We start from the raw sequence: 16,867 nt of genomic DNA on the forward strand, positions 1-16,867 counted from the left end.
AGCGACTGGTGGAATAAGAGAAACATATTTCGCAATAGCATGACACTGAACATCGAATACGTGACGCTGAGTCATCTGCGTTGAGTCGAACGACGTGTTCTACGGACAATAAACTTATGCCGGTTGCTACGGACGTAAAATGCGGGTCCATCGTGACAGCACGAGCGTAAGAATAAACCATGGAAAATAAAAGTCACGGATACAAATATATTCTATTTCCAATTTCACGACTTATCAAGTAACGACAGGAGCGCAAAGTCATGCGAATACAAAAATTATATAACCGTGGATTAAAAATTAATTATAAATTTGGGGAAACAGAAATCAAACCGTTATGATTTTGAAACGAAAATCACCAAATAGAGTGACAGCTATATGGGTAAACTTTAATGACTTTAATGACGATAGTTACAGTTTCGAAAAATAAACGTCTCTATTACAATTTATGTCACTGATATTAATTAAAATGTATTAATTAATAGAATTTCACTGAAATGAATTGAAAAATATTTTGCGGTCAAAGCAACCGGTTCGATTGTATTGCTGCTGCTAATTAAATTTCTACAAAGCGATGTTTCTCGTAAATTGCGAAAGCCGCATGTAAACGGCATATATGTCCCAACGATTCCACAACGTGACATTAATTTTGTCCTCTATACGTAACGCGTCGGGGTCGTCTAGAGGTTGGCTGGAGTGGAATACCGGGGCCGATAAACACACTTCCACCGGCTGCTCTTTATCTCGCTCTTTCTCACCAATATAAAATGCGGGTCCACGGTGTTGAGTCAAGGATACGAAAGTGATGCACGACTTCCAGCGTGATGTGTCTCACCTTGAACGACTGGCGGAATTATGGTTACAAGCCACGCGTCGGCGGGATAAGTGCGTGGGAGTGGATCTCCGATCGACGAGGAATGTCCCAAGATCCATTCCAGGAAATAATTTTTGAAAAACTGATACGCACCTTCGGGGAATGCGAGGAACGTGGTGACCGCCGGAACTGGTCACGTTTGATTTATTTATACTGCGATTTATTATACTGCATCGACAATTATAGAAATACAAGACGTCAAATATACAAATACTGGCATCAAGTTTCGCAAAATGCATCAATCCTCGGGATAATTTATTTCTTAAATAAATAACGCAAGTTGGTAATAAATTACGACGCAATAAAACTGAAAACTACATGTAACTACGTCGTGATTTTTCTTGCGGTAGAAGTTTTTTCTGAAATTAAAATAAGATCTCAATATGACACTTGATAACGAGTGAAGATAACTTTAATAATCTCGGTGAGAGATATGATTACGCTAAACTATAACAATTTGTCAATGTTAAGAAACACGATCCGCGTTATCTCGAAATATGCTGATCAAGTGTCGCATCAAAGTATAATGCTCAGTATCAGAAGATATTACGTATACCTGTACGATAACCCGTATTAACCGACCGACACCGTTTGCGGTGACGACGACCGCAAGACTCCGCGTTCGTGCATCGCCGACTGAAACGGATCGTTCGTTTTTTCCGTAGTCGTAACCGCACCGCGAAAATCATGAGTCAAAGATGAGGGCAAAAGGGTAAAGGAACCCGCGCGACCGCATGGTCCGCAACGGAAAGGGTGAACGACGCCGGACTCGTGGGTTGAATTATGACCGTGGGAGTCTATAATCGTTAATTAAAGGGCCCGGGTGTCCTTGGCCTGGCCCTTCAGCCCTTGAGTTGAACCGCGGCACGGCTTTCCGTGTGGCGTGCAGAAAACACAATCTATTTCAAGCTGCGTGGCCGAAAAACACGCGCGAGACGACGGACAAATTCAACGGAAATTCTCGCAAGTTGGAATTTGTAATTCGCCTAATTTCGTATCAGGCGCGACACAAGCAGAGACTGCCGTACTCGAATGCAAACGAGGATGACGAACGACGGATCGAATGAGTAATCCGCGCGCACGCTTTTCTCGATGTCGTCAATCATCGCGAGTTAAAAGCACAATTTGTATCCGACGATACGATACCGTGGATGGGATAAAACCGAACGTCCTGTTTCCAAACGGGCGGCCGCCCGTTCTGGCTATTCGTTGCTGTACAAGCGCGCCCTCCGTTCGACCGAGATACGATCGTCCTAAGTGCCAAGAGATATACGGCCTACGATTGGCATGCACGAAGCCTTGCCACTTACATGTACGCCGGTATCCTCTACATCGTCCTCCTCTCTTCGTCTTCTTTTCCTATCCACCGCCTCTCTTTGTCGAGAGGGTTCTCTTGTCGAACGTTGCTTTGCGACGTCACGTGAACGCAAAGACCGATCTAGAGCGATCGGGAAAGAGGTAGATAAACTTTTCTAGCGATTTCTAAATCGATCCGAATAAAAATCTTGCACATTCCAAATAAGATTAAAAAGAAAAACTGTTGAAATAATTGAAGAAAGAACTAGTTGCAAATTTTCAAATTTTCGAAATTTTAATTGTAAATCTTGATAGATGAATTCTGTGAAAAAAGAAATAAAATACAATCTGACTTCTACGATCGTAAAAACGATCGTTGTCACAGCTTTGGACAAGTGCATCGGATTTGTTTTCAGATTTTTATATAATCAGGAATAATAAAAAATTTACTTCGTTCCGCAAAGACTCCTACTGCTTGGAAAAGAGTCGTGTTGCCGGCGAAGAATTAAGATAAAATACGTAATGAAAATTATATATAATCGTGCACACATTCTTCATTCCAAAAACTTCATTTCGACTGAAATTCCAAAGGCAAAAATATTTTATCTACGCCACTGGCGTTGTATCGTGTTCGAAGCCACCATGCGGTTACTGAACTCTCCACGAAATTAACGTCGCACCTGGCCGAATTAAATTAACGCCGAACGATAAAAGGAGGCGAGAGGACGATCAAAGGAAGTGGCGTGAGAAGAGGCTCAGAGAAAGAGAGAGAGAAAGAGGAAAAAGGGCAAAGTTGTCGACAGAGGTCGATACGCGGCCGAGCTATACATCTTTAAAATTATCATGCAACAAGACTATGTTATTTTAATCTGACTTAGCATACAAGAGCTTATTTGATCTCTAGTAGTTGAATTGATGGAGTTCGTGCACCTTTAAATATTTAATACTCAGACATTTGTCTCTTCGTCGAATTTAGCAAGATTTATAATTAAATCAAGAATTCGTATTTAGCTTTTATCGACATCTTTCAGCAGAATCATCAACGACGGTATTATTGATACTGAACATCAACCGTCACCAATAAATTATACAAGTTAATTATATCTAAATGTCAGCATCGCGTGTTCCAGCGTGTTTTAATAATTAATTAGAAATCATAGTAGATTATAGTATAAATTTAAAACATGATAAAAATGAAACAACCAACATCTTTAAGCTCGTATTTAAAGTGGCCCTTACAAATTACAGTTCGGTTCATACTTGTTCTAAAACTCCTTCTGTCTAATCATTTATGCAAAGCTGGATTATTATTCGCGTGTTCCGGAGCACCCAACACCCTTCACACTCCGATCATTCTAAATTACGCACGAAGCACGCACGCGGGCGATGAACTCATTGCGGAATTAACGTCGCACCTGACCGAATTAAATTGATACCGTGCGATAAAAAAGAAGCACAGAGAAGGCGGAAGAAAAGAAATGGGCGAAGGGAAAATGATGGCGCCGATGTCGTACTGACGTCGATGTCGTACAGCCCTTACGCAAGTCGATCGGGTTTGGGGTGGCTTTATACCGACGTTAACGCCGGCATCGTTTACCCAGGGGGTCTCATGGCGGCGACTCACGAAACAAGGGAGAAACGTCGCATAATGTGACTAACGTAATTAAGGTATAGCGACAAGGCCTATCCGCCCACGCCCTTCCGACTCCCTTCGTCGCGCTCGTGCTCATTCTCGCTACTCGGGGGGGCGAGGGGGGGGGGGTTATGAACGAGAACTTGAAAGTCACCCACGAGGCATTGATTTCGTCAGCACTCCGCGCGAGATAAGAGCTCGTGATGAGTTTACGCTCCCTTCGCGCTGCGAAATATAAGTACCTCTAGCGATGATTATTAAAGCCACCGTGACCAGTTGCACCGTTCACGAACCGTTCTGCAGTCATGAATATTTTAATATCTCGCTAATTCAAAGTCGTTCCATTCGTCACAGTGTCGAATGAAACATTGTTCAAAATAATAATGCTTATTATTATTCTAAATCATGTATTTATTTATACTAATAGAGCACTTATTTGTGCCATTAGTCGAAAAAATAAACTGATACATCTGTAATCTTTAATTCTTACTTATAATTTGATCCTTCGTTCGAAATGATTTTTTATGATTTTTTTTTTACCAGTAACACTCTTTTCAAGGTGCTGATATTCGAGAGGGGAATCAGACCTTGAACTAAATTTCTTCCGATATGCGATAGCGGATATCGGTTTAAAAACTATCGCCATGGTCGAGTTTGAAAATCCGGTCGGCGGGGCGGAGGCTACCGGTTGGACCACTTTGGCTGCATCGATTCATGATCAGATATCCCGTCGTTGAGAAAAAGCCTCGCGAAAGTGATTCCGGGCACGCGTCTGTTCACGTCGCCAATTAATTTCTGTCGGCTGCTGGCCCACGGGCACGACTAGCGCGATTTTTATTTGGCCCATGTTTTAGCCGGCTGATGCGTGTTCGCTGAGCAGGTGCACGATTTCCGCACAAACTATAACGAATCGCAAGATGGACGTAGTTGGAACGACTACATTTCGGCATTATGATATCAAGAAAATCAAGAATCATTTGTAATTCGTAGAAGAAACGTAACTGAGACTTCTTAAATACGTTTCATAACACTTTGAATTGATATTAATAAATTCACTTTCTCTTGAAATACGTGAATATTTACACTCAAGTTTCTAAATTTAAGTTCTAATTTAAGTCAGATAGAATAATCCATAAGAATTTTGGATTAGCATCCAAAATTTTACATCGTCGACGCTCGAGAATTTTTAAAATTTTTATAATTGTTTAACTTTTTAATGCGCGTTTTATGCATTAACAATTAAATTACCTCAAACTATTTTCTTTCACTAATTAATTTCTTATGTATTTTTCTTGATAACAGACGCTCCTCCGTCGCGCGGGACTTTAATTTACGATCCGTGCGCGGCTAGATGAGAACGACGTAACAGGTCCTATCGTTTTATCGCAGTATTTACGTTCTATTATTCTCGATGTTAGCTCGTATATCGTCGGTCCGTTAAATTCCAAGATCGGAGAGGACGCAAGAGGTGAGAGAGGAAAACGTGGCGCGGCGATGAGACGTAGTATACCAGGGACATCGTGGTAAAGGTACCCTCACGACCAAGTAATGGGCCATTTATTTTCACTCGTTGACCCTCGCCGAGACTAATGTGTCTCAGCAAGCTTTTTCGCATCCCTTGGCGGTGCGCCTTCACGTTCCGCCACTCAAGTGGTTTTTACAAGACGTTCCATACACCATACCGAACCAGCTATCCTCCAGACTATAAAGCACCGAAACAAAAGCGCGCGAGAGTCCGTAACCCAAAATAAAATACAAGTTTTATCATCGCTGTCGCAAAAGCCAATTACACCTATAGATAGACATGGGCAACGAGATAAAGGCGTCAGCGTCACAAAAGATTCGTAATTTCTCGAAACCTATGTCATACGTTGTCAATTTGCAATTGCGCGAACGGTCGTGCGAATTGTGAACATTGTGTTCCCAATCACCGCGCCAGACATCGCGCAGAAACATCGTCAAGAATTCTATCAGGTTTCCCTTACGGCAAACGTTTATACGAAAGCTCCAACACGATTTGCAGAAACCTTTACCATCGCGGACAGACAACGAGCGGAGTTTGAACCTTAGCTTAGGGGATGACGGCAGAGACCGGGGGAAACTTCGAGGGAATTGAACGCTAGAAAGACTCTCCTACGATGTCTCAGAACAGTGGCTTTCAATCTTTCTTTCATCGAGTTTAAGAATCTCAAACGTATCTCTCGATTATCAAACACGTTATCGCTACCACTTAAGACAACAGAATTTTCGAAGAACCTCAATATCGATGAGTATCAGTTTAAACTGTCCTAAATAAATTTTAAAACTACAAGCTGGGAAATTGGAAAATTCTTGTACATTCTCCACATGCTATTTGCTTAAAGGCTGTCAAATCGATATTCGGGATGTAACGTTATTATTTCTGACAAGATAAAAAATATTCCTTTCAAAATGTATTAAGGCTCGTTTCCATTGAATAGTGTTATTTTTTATAGCAAATATTTGTACTGAAATAAATGAATATGTAAGATGGTATTTTTCTGTTTATAATATGATGCAACGTGACATAGAAATTATTTTCAAAAAAAAAGTCCGAATGAGTACCACTGCGTCCTAAGGATGGACAAGAGAGTGAAATCGGCGGGTCGAGAAGAGGAAGAAAGAGGGCAGGTGACGTGCAGGGCGTACCGACGCGAGATGAGGCGAAACGAGGCGAGAGGGTTCGCCACGGTGATTTCCCGCTTAGAAAAGCGGCGCGCACGGTTCGTCGTTCGGCTGGAAGCTGGCCAAATGCACTTAGCCTTCTATCAGGAGCCCTTCTGTAAGTGCCCTCCCGTCCTGCAGCACCGACACCGTCGTCATTCGGAACAGGCTAGATAATCCTCGTATTTACTGCCGCAGATAACGGTTGGCGTATCTCTATGGCATCCCCATGGCGTGCGAGCCAGGCCTTTCTGCACGAGCGCGATCTCCTCTTCTCGCGCGTAAACACAAAAACAGGAAAGCTTTCATAAAAGCTTTCGCGACCGTTGGCTGCGATCCGGAAGACTCGCCCCTTTCGGTGCCCATCCCCTTCCTCATTCCCTCGGAGAAGAATCGCCGACAAAAGACGGGCAAACACGAGGGACGCTCGCTCGGTCGCGAAGGGAGTCGGAATAAAAGCGCTTCTTAAAAAGGAGCGCGTGAAACGTGCATTAAGTATTTTTCCTACCTTGCTTAAAATAAAAACCAACCGGGGGGGGGAGATTCGCGTAAAAATCTTCTTCAAAGAAGGTTTCAGCATTTGTTAAATAAGTGACATCCATGCATCTCGATTATAATCATGACGAGATTGCGTAATATTATATGATTCAGGATTAAAGTCAGAAATAACGAGATACATTACAAGGTGTTTTATGAAATTCGATAACTACACATTTTTTAAATATTCAGTTATCCAAAATTAGTTAATTAATATTTTATATTATTTTTTACCGATAGCAGATTTAATAATAAAAAAGCGTAATAACATTGTTTTTTAAATTATTAGCTTATTTCTATCTTGTGAAAACAATTCTAAATTAATTATGAAATATTTGTATCCTTCCTTCTCTCTCTTTCTCTCTCTCACAAATTATCCAAGATATTTCAAGACTTATCGAAAGAGATAATGTCAGGATAACGTCTCGCTTGATCGAACGAAAAATTCGAGATAAAAACTTTCCGTAACCGGAGAAGACAATTCTGTAGCGGCACGCTATAACTAGTACAGGGCGTTATGTTTCCGCTGACGTTTATTTGGCCGATTTAGATGTTTACCAAACGAGGGATGTCGCGTGCAGCGAGGACGGATAAATATTTTTGGTGCTCCGACGATGATTTGTTTTCCAGCACGGGAGGCGAACCAACGGCGTGCCAACACCCTCTGGAAAAACGATGTCTCTCTCTCTCCGTGCGAGACGGCATTGCGACGACCGCCAACGATTCCGAGTGGGTAAACAGATAGGGATACAGATAGATAAGGACAGTGACGATATGTAGTCTCACATCAATCGGTAGAGAAATGTAACTCAATAAAATACAGTATTATAGTTGCTTCAATTTTCTTGTTTCGCCGCGAATGTACATTTTTATAGATAATCAATAATATATTTCCTGTGAATGGATATACCGTAAAACAATTTCCGGATGTAAGTACCGATTGAGAAAATGATAGAATAAATCGCGCTTTTTATTATCCGCCGTTCTATACGCGAAAATCTTCGCGAATAATGACAACGGGAGTTTTGTCTCGCTATATGCACGCTTTATCTTAATTCTTGCGAACTCCAATTTAAGCGGAATCACCCCTTTTTTTTTTACAGTCGATCTGTTTAACGACGGGCGCTGCAATGGGGCTGCATGAGGCACCGGGAAGAGACATCGTTACGGATATTACCGTAAGAGTCGAGATCCGAGAGTAAAAAGCTTGCTCCTCCACGCGAGGAAAAGGGCGGCAAATGAAACGCGACGCTTATAATCTTCCTATCTCGCTTCTTAACCTCCATCCACCTGGGTCATCCACCTCACAATGTCTTCTACTGTGTCCCACCTGCTTACTTTCCGCCGACTGTAATTCAACTCGACACTCGCGCGAAAAAGCTTACCGCCGAAAATAAGCGCACACGAAGGATGAAACGACGCACGGCGAACTGATAAATGATTCAAGACGAGCCCCGACGATCCACGATGGTAAACTTTATTCTTCTGATAGACAATCCTTCGGTTAACGTCATCTGATCTTCACGAACGACCTTGCGCGTGCAATCGAGAAATTCAATAAGTCGAAAGGCGCGTCGTGGTGAACAATAAAATTAGCGGCGCATAGAAAAACGTAAACGGTAAGACGTAAACAATAAACGAGTCGGCCAGTCACGATCAAGAACGTAAATATACAATAAAAAAAAAATAAAAAGCAATACGAAATAAAAAATATTAATTTGCTTACTGCTTATATTTCTTCTGCGTGTGCCACTAATTTAATCTGTCTTCATGGAAGCTAATTGTTTTGAACAAGCGAGTGATTTCAAAGCACGGCTCGAATAAAGTGAGATTACGCGATAGTGAAACTCCTTTTAGAAGCGTGAGAAAATACGATTATATTAGAAACGTCGCGATACAAGAATGCAAGATACGCATGCTAATTTGTGCGGACAAAATATGACGTAGAATTAATATAACTGATATGGGGATGACGTGTGCGAGAATTTTCAACGGACGGAACAAAGCGGTATATGCGCGGCGACTTCATTCATTATTAATATCGATGTCAGTGTACACGAAGATACATACGTGATCAAAATAGAAATAATGCACGATCGCAGAACAGTCAGTTGCGGCATACCAGTTGATAGAAAAATGCAGCGAACGTACCTGTAACAAAAGAAAAATCAAGGATCAAATGATCTGTCCGTAACGCACGCAACGAGCTTCTTTTGCATCTTTTTTCTCGAGTCAGTAATTACAATAGCGAATGCAAAACGCATTGTAATCATTTGCGTATAAATAAGAATCTGAGATAAAACCGTCGTTTCATTTTCTGAAACGTAATAACAGTGATAATAACAATTTACGTGGAAAAAAAAAAAGATACTAATAATTCTAAAACAGATATAGATATTTTTTCTCCTTATTTTTTCGGTGTTTGTCTTTTTATGTTTTTGCTTCATACATTTTTCATCTTTCTTCCATCAAGATTATTGCATAACTTTAATCGAGTATAATAAGAACTCGATATGAAATGAGATAAAATGCTAAACGTATCATATAATTCGCAATTCAGATTCCGCGATATGCCGTACAATAAGCAGTAATCACATAACGCTCGATTCTAGCAGTTTCCCATTAGTGGCTCTTGTGCGTCTCTTTCATCCTCTACCAGATCAAGGATCTCGATCAGCACAATCGAAAGCATATCGACACTTTCCTGCATCGGCGACATAAGTATATCTCATACCGGAAGCGAAGAGAAGACGAGGGAGGAACTTGTCTGGAAGGGAGAGAAGGCGTGAACAAGCATCTCAATGTATATCCCTTGATGTATTTTTCCTTCACTTCTCCATCCAAGTTTCAGCGGGTTTGCTCTACCATGGCAAAGTGGAAAATCTCTTTTGTAAGCCCGCGCGCGCGCGCGTTTCCGCTTCTCTCGCTCGCTTATTTTAATATTTGAGTAGGCGAGCGAGCTTCCGCGGAAAAAGCGTTGAAAGCACCGAAAGCACCGAAAGCACCGAAAGCACCGAAAGCTAAAAGGGACTTTGAAGGGACTCGTGCTTCTGGCTTCCAGCAACCGACTGTTACTGCTGGGAGCTCCACGTGTTCGTATACGCGCGCGAGAGGGTGTCTGGGGGTGTACCATGTGCGACATGAATGCCCGTGACATCGCCACGTGTAATTCCGAATTCATGAAAATGAGGCCGTGGATCGCGTCGGAAAGCTGAAGCCACCTTTTTCCATCCTCTCTCTCTCTCTCTCTCTCTCCCAGATCGAGTTTTGTCTACGTCGGTATTTCCGAACGCGAGCGTGTCGAAAGGACGTGCGTTTGCATGGCGGAGAATCGATTCTAACGCGGCAGGTAAAATGTCACGGCTTTTCGACGACGATATTGGTTTTCCAATCGTGCACGGCGTTTCCATCGGACTGTAAAAAGTGACTGAGCGTGTAATGAGCCCCAGACCAGCCGAGCGTATTGCCCCGATAAATGTATCCCCTAAAATTCTGAACGCGGGAGAGAATAGCGGGAATGCCACGTTCGGTCTATTACGTAGAAATGAAGGTACGCGAGGATGTGAAAAGCGTTTCACCGAATTGCGAGAATAAAACCGCTTTATTCCTGAGAGAAAAGTATTTCAATTTAGGAATATAATTCTCTCTAAAAATAATCTGACACTAAAAGCACAGACAGAGATGTCGAATAATAAATCTAGATGCAAATCAGAATTCGAATATTTTATTCATTTATGTATTCCAGTTCATAAATCCATTATCGAAAATATCCCATTGTTTACATTGCAACATTGAATAATCCCAGAGGAAACAAATGATAGCCGAAGTGGAAAAAAAAAATGATAACCAAGGCGAACGACGAGTTATCGAAAAACGTGTGATTCTCCAGGCGCGCTGACACAATTTGCGAACACACGTCGCGTTATCATTCCATATTTTCTTCACTTTATTCCCCATTGCATTTGCATATACATATTTATGCCGGCGCGGCGTGCCGGTGGTGCGAGCACGAGCAGGCGCCTTCAACGCGAGCATAAAACAGCGTGTAACTCTGTCGAATAATTCCATTAAATTACGGTCGGGAGTCGAGAGCGGTTGGTTCCTTGGATGGTTGCTTGCTTGGATGGTTGGTTAGTTAGTCGGTTGTTTGGGAGCTCGCGCGCGAATGCAATAACATTTATACGTCGTCTGACGATGGGGATAGACTTCGGAGATAAGGTTACAGAGCAACATCGTGACTTGGTCCATTTTCTTCCCGCGAATTCGCGACCGCAGCGGGGAAACACCGGATCTGAAATACAAGATGCTAATTGCTAAACTGGGGGATGTATACCAGATTCAGCCAGGTTTATCCCCTTAGTCCCCTTAGTCGGTATACCGAGGCGCGTTTCCTCTCGAGGATCTATCCTTTTCCTCCGACTCTCATTCGAAATTCCCCCATCGCGAAACCGTTGAATATTCAAACTTTGTCGTCCTCGTGAAAAAGCGCGATAAACGCGAACTCGACCGACTGCAACCGCGTCTCCTTTCCCCTTTATGCGGAAAATAAGAGATCCCCGATCCCTTGTTCGTCGCCCTCCGGATGCCGCGATGCCACGGAAGTTTCGCATCATTGGCCCGATTTGCTCTTCGAACAATCAATGTCAAGTGCTCAAGATCAATACGCGGCGCAGTTTAATCCATTTGGATAGTCCGCGCACGATTTACCTTGCACGTTGTATTGGCTTACTGCCTGGTAGCACATGCTATCGATTGAAAATTCGCTTTATCCGGCGTAACAATAGACGGTATCACGATAATTGGCTGACGTTTAATGGGAGCGTTCGATTGTATTTTCGGTTGCTAACAATAACTGTCCGCGATGGTACGATACGGTGCCGCACGTGCATAATTAGGATCGTTATAACGATACACCGATAACAACGGTAATAATACTAATAATAAAAATAATAACGGCACATTCGGTATAAAAAGAAATATGTAGGCAGACGAAGTAAAACTAACGCAGCGATAAGTTATATTCTGAAAAATTATTTCGCTTCTTTAATAGCGAAGGTTGTAAAAAAAAAAAAAAAATTGTTGAATGCGCACCGCACAATCCTTTTTTCCGCTTAATTAAACGCGTAATTCTCCTTTGCTCTTTCATTTTTTTTTTTCTCAATGCGCTGTATCTTTTGCAAATAAACAAGGCTGTTTATTCCGTATTTCGATCCATCCTGCAATATTTTGCCGCGTAACGAACGACACGAACAAAAATGGTCACGGTGTACCTAATGGTCGGCGGGCTTCGAGCGTCGTGCGTTTTATTGTCGAACATTTTTCGGTGCTATGGACTCGCGTGGCCTTGCCAGTCGCAAAACAACGTTGGCCGATCGTAAGAAAACCACGGCCGGTTATATCCCCAGCGCGAGAACACGCATCTCGTTAAGTGAGAACAAGCGCCGCAAAAGGTACGTACGATTCCTCTTACGGCCTTCGGGAATGAAGCCCTAAGAGCTTTAAAGGACTCGCAGGCTTCGTGGAAGGCGTTGCAAGAAAATAATTTCTTGCCAGCTGCGCGACCGGCGCGAAGAGAGCCTCGTCGTAATTTCCACCGTAACAGAGTCATTACTCGTCGTACAAAGTGAACCTACTCATTCCACTGCTGCCCTGCACTGCGATAAAAATATCACGCATGGAAATCTGAAAAATTTCCATCGCTGTTCAATTCCATCCATTGAATTTCAATCGTCCAATTATTTCATTTTCCTAAAAATCACTGACGCGTGATTATATTCATAATCCCATTAACTTGTATATATATATCAATATATGTAATAATATAATTCTTTCTCTTACATGAGATGAATGGAGCCAAAAGCAGTTGCCGGATTCTAAGAATTATCGCTGTGAGTCATTAGATTAGATTAACGCGTTTCGCCATCGTAGACAACTAACGTTCGTTACGGGGTAAAATTTTCCGACGATTTCGCCACGTGCGTGTGAAGCTATCGCGCATTCGTGCGCGTAATTGTATTTGATCGTGTCCCGTCGTCGATCTAACAAATTATCACTAATAGCTGGTATGAAGCGCGAGGGTTCTCAACCCGCGGCCGATACGTGGGCGTTGCGTAGGCGTCGTATTATGCAAGCAAATTACTCGATCGTAGAAACTACCGCTCCCGGTGATACAAGACGACGTCGACGTCGTTTAGGATCAGATAAACGACGCGGCGAACTTAATGCCCGCCTGTAAGAAAGTCGCGTTTACGTCAGAAAAATTTATCGATTCGAACGTGCCTCGAATAAGATACGCGAGACGTGATATAGGATTAAACTAATATAGGATGTATAAACGTCCCGAAGAAAATTCGCGTTTGTCACAAGCGAAATTACGTTCGCGTAATGGCAATCCTATAAGCCTCAAGAAAATGAATACATCAAATTCAAATCACTCGTTTCATGAGAAACGTCAAAAGAAAAAAGATTGTGATTCACGATGTATTTTATACACGCATTCACGTTATTATGATATCACATTCTCCCATGATTACTTTTAATAACTGTACGAATGGCATAATCCAAGTTAAGTTATCGATCGAAAACAAGATTGGATATTCATATTGGATGTGTGAATTCCACTTGATATTCTTTCCTCGTAAAGTTGCGCAAGTAATTATTTATACGTCTCCGTGTCAAGACATCTCTCTTGCGTCTCATCGCACGCATTATCTCTCGGAGAGACACTTCTGCTAAAAATTAATAAACTTTAAACTGGAATATCGTGCTCGAGATCTCTATGGCAGCGCTGATCGGGGATGACGTTACACGGCTGAAACCGCTAATCTGGATGAAAATTGCTTCCGAGACCGCAGATAGAGTAACGCGCGAGCGCAGGAGCGGGGCGAGCGGGACTGTCAACGGCAGAGACCGGCCGGTCTCACGAGCGAGGAGAGATTAGTCGCAAACGCGTTTGTAATGCCATGTAAATCCCCGCGATTCGTCGTAAGTCCATTAACAGCGTCGGTGGAACACGACCGCCGGCGATGCACCGGCCGGAATACCATTATCAGCGCGGTAAACAAGTTTCTCGACGTCGTGCTCCTCTCTCCATCTCTCTCTCTCTCTCTCTCTCTCACACACAACGAAATCGAGTTGTCTACAGATTTCCAGGTATTGCTTCCTGGCCGCGTTCCAAGTCTACGCCACGTTATCCCCGTCGAGTTATCCGAGTCGTCCTCACGAGAAAAGGATCGCCGATCTTCGTCGATCGACCGCGCGAGAATGTGTACGTGTATACATATATATGTAAGTATGCGCTCCTTCGATCGATTACAATTTTTCAACGCCCGTTTCTCGAGCACCCGTGGATCGACGACTTTCCTACCTGTGCCTTTCCACTCGTCGAGGTTCATTAACTTTTTGCCAAATCAGATCTGGCACGAGGATCGTTTCGTTTACACTCTACGCGTGAAAGAATAATTGCGGCGAATAAAAGCACATCGGTGAGACGGAAAATAACTGTAAGAGATTTAAGAGATTTTAAAAATGTCGGGAAGCAAATATTTGCAGCCACATCTTCTTGGCCTCGTACCAAATAAACACGAAATGAATACTTTCCGAGATAATAATTTCCACTCACGGCCGCGCATCAAGATAATTTCATTGTGATCTGTACCTGCGTCTCTTATAATAGAGAATAGATGGTACACAACCATTTCTGAAGATTCCGTAAATATTTTTGCTACTTTGTCGACCGTTTGCATACGATCACTTATCAAAAGCAATTTTCCATTCCGTAGTAACGAGATTGAAATTAAAAACATTTTATCCTCGCAGATTGGCACACCGTTCTATATCGGAAAAGTTATAAAACGAAACTTCTATTCTCTGCCGCGTATACGAAATAAAAATAAAGCGTGTAACCGGAGGTAAAATAGTAAACCATTGAGCGCAAGAATCTCCAATATCGCGAAAATAAAAATTTCGACTTCCGTGAAATCGAGTTGTTTCACGGATTTTCAGTTATTGTCCCGTGGCATGATTCTAAATTTTCTCGTCATGATATTCTGATATTCTTACATAACTGTCGTTTATAATCTCATCGCGAAAGCAAGCACTTTTCCATAAAGATTACAACAATAAAATTATGTCGTCATGTTACTCTCGTTTTCAACCGTAGAAAAATGTCGGACCACCGAAAGTGTTTCGGCGCAGAAATTCCGAGGATGCTTACGAGCATACAACTCGAGTGATTAAATTACTATTTTAATGAGTCACGTTAAAAATTTATATTTTCGCGCTGCGAAAGAGCGAGCCTAAATTGCTCTTGGCGTGCAGAAGATAAAAATAGTCTCGCTAATTGCATTTACCGAGCGGAAGGCGTAGCCGACGTGCTGTACCGCGCGAAACATACACATCCGACAAGCTGGTCGCGATTTTCCTGCATTACGGCAAATACGAAAAGTAAATTGCAGCGTAATTGCGTGCGTTATTAAACGGCGACTTGCGAGGAGACGCCGCCGCCGCCGCCGCCACCGCCGCCGCCGGAGCTCGTTTAAAGTTTCTCTTTCCGTGCAACGATGACGTCTCGCTCGCCCGACCAAGGAACCACTGCATCGCGTTGTCTTCGCCTCAAGGTGTACACACGCTTCACCCAGAACGACGCAATTACGCGGCTAATGAAGGAACTTTCTCCGACAAGGTTATCTTCTACGGCCGCAGCGCGAAGACGACGACGGCACGGCCAATGACAAGAGTCGCCCTAACTTCTTGCCGCCTTATCGAAACGAGGCATCGCCGCCTCTATGCAGCCAACCCTTATTTTTACGATCATGCCGCCGGTCATCCTCCTTTCTTTAACTGTCATCAATCCTCGGGAACGAAAAATAACTAGTTTTATCAGAAATAATAATCAATTTCACTTCGTGTTATTATTTAGCACTATCTCCTCCTATTTAGAGAGTTACTTGTACTACACATAGTCAGTTGACGTACATCTCTTAAAAATTCATTTTGTGTACTATCATATGATGAACTCTATGAAGAGAATTAATAGAAATCCACAAAGCTGCGTATTATCATTTTAATTTGTACGATCACTTTGATACCGCGGTTGCGATGAGAACCACTGCTTGAAACTGGCAGGCTTAAATGGATGTAAGAGCGACAGTACAGAATAAGTCTGACCTTGTGAGTGAGGAGCCAACCTGAATTTAATCCTTCGGGGCCGCATTGCCCCGAGATTACACTGGACAGACAAATAACAGTAATAAAAACGCGATGCAGTAGCCTTCGCGTTTTCTGACACACACACACACACACACACACACACACGCGCGCGCGCGCGCGTACACATATGTTAATCCGCAGAACAGCAATTAAGCCTCTCGCAATGGATTTTCCATTTAGACGTCCTTACGAGATATTACCGTTCGCTTATGTTAATTTGTCAATTCTTTTTTACTTTATTGCAAAACGTCGGGGTAATGTCGTAATATGTAACTGACATTGCACATAATAAATATAACAAAATGAGAATTGCGTTTCTGTTTTTAAGAGGAAAAGAAAGAAATTTTACTCCCGTTCCTCTCTTTTTTGCCACTTCGCATGCATTTAATATTATTATTATTACTTAGAATTATTACTTAATATCTGGATGTTGTAAAAAAAAAAAAAGATTAATACGCAAACGTTCAGTGATATTCGAGTAGATTCACGATTGTAGAAAATCTTCATGTTGCTTGTCCTGTAACGAGATGCGTTTAACATAGTCCATTTAGCGGCAATCTCGACTGAGTTAAGAAATCGAGTGAGCTCTTGGCTAATTAATACAAACGACCGCCTTGGCTCATGAAGATAGGCATCGC

At 42.5% G+C, this 16,867-nt stretch overlaps 1 protein-coding gene across 11 annotated transcripts in view; it reads right to left on the minus strand.

Moving 5' to 3' along the window:
* LOC105148835 (uncharacterized) overlaps window positions 1–16,867 on the minus strand; it is a 231,977-nt gene that overhangs the window by 129,295 nt on the left and 85,815 nt on the right. For 9 of the 11 annotated variants that reach the window (XR_015547299.1, XM_087413068.1, XM_087413066.1 and 6 more), the window contains one exon: window positions 9,090–9,170. The exons of the other annotated variants lie outside the window; for them this stretch is intronic. Coding sequence is in view for 8 of the 9 variants with exons in the window: in XM_087413068.1 (XP_087269194.1) it covers window positions 9,090–9,170 (81 nt within the window). In the remaining variant the exon portion in view is untranslated. The remainder of the gene's footprint in view (window positions 1–9,089; window positions 9,171–16,867) is intronic. 11 annotated transcript variants of the gene reach the window in all.

This window comes from Acromyrmex echinatior, chromosome 14 (genome assembly GCF_024713525.1).
Source record: "Acromyrmex echinatior isolate Ae372 chromosome 14, ASM2471352v2, whole genome shotgun sequence".
Taxonomy (NCBI): domain Eukaryota; kingdom Metazoa; phylum Arthropoda; class Insecta; order Hymenoptera; family Formicidae; genus Acromyrmex; species Acromyrmex echinatior.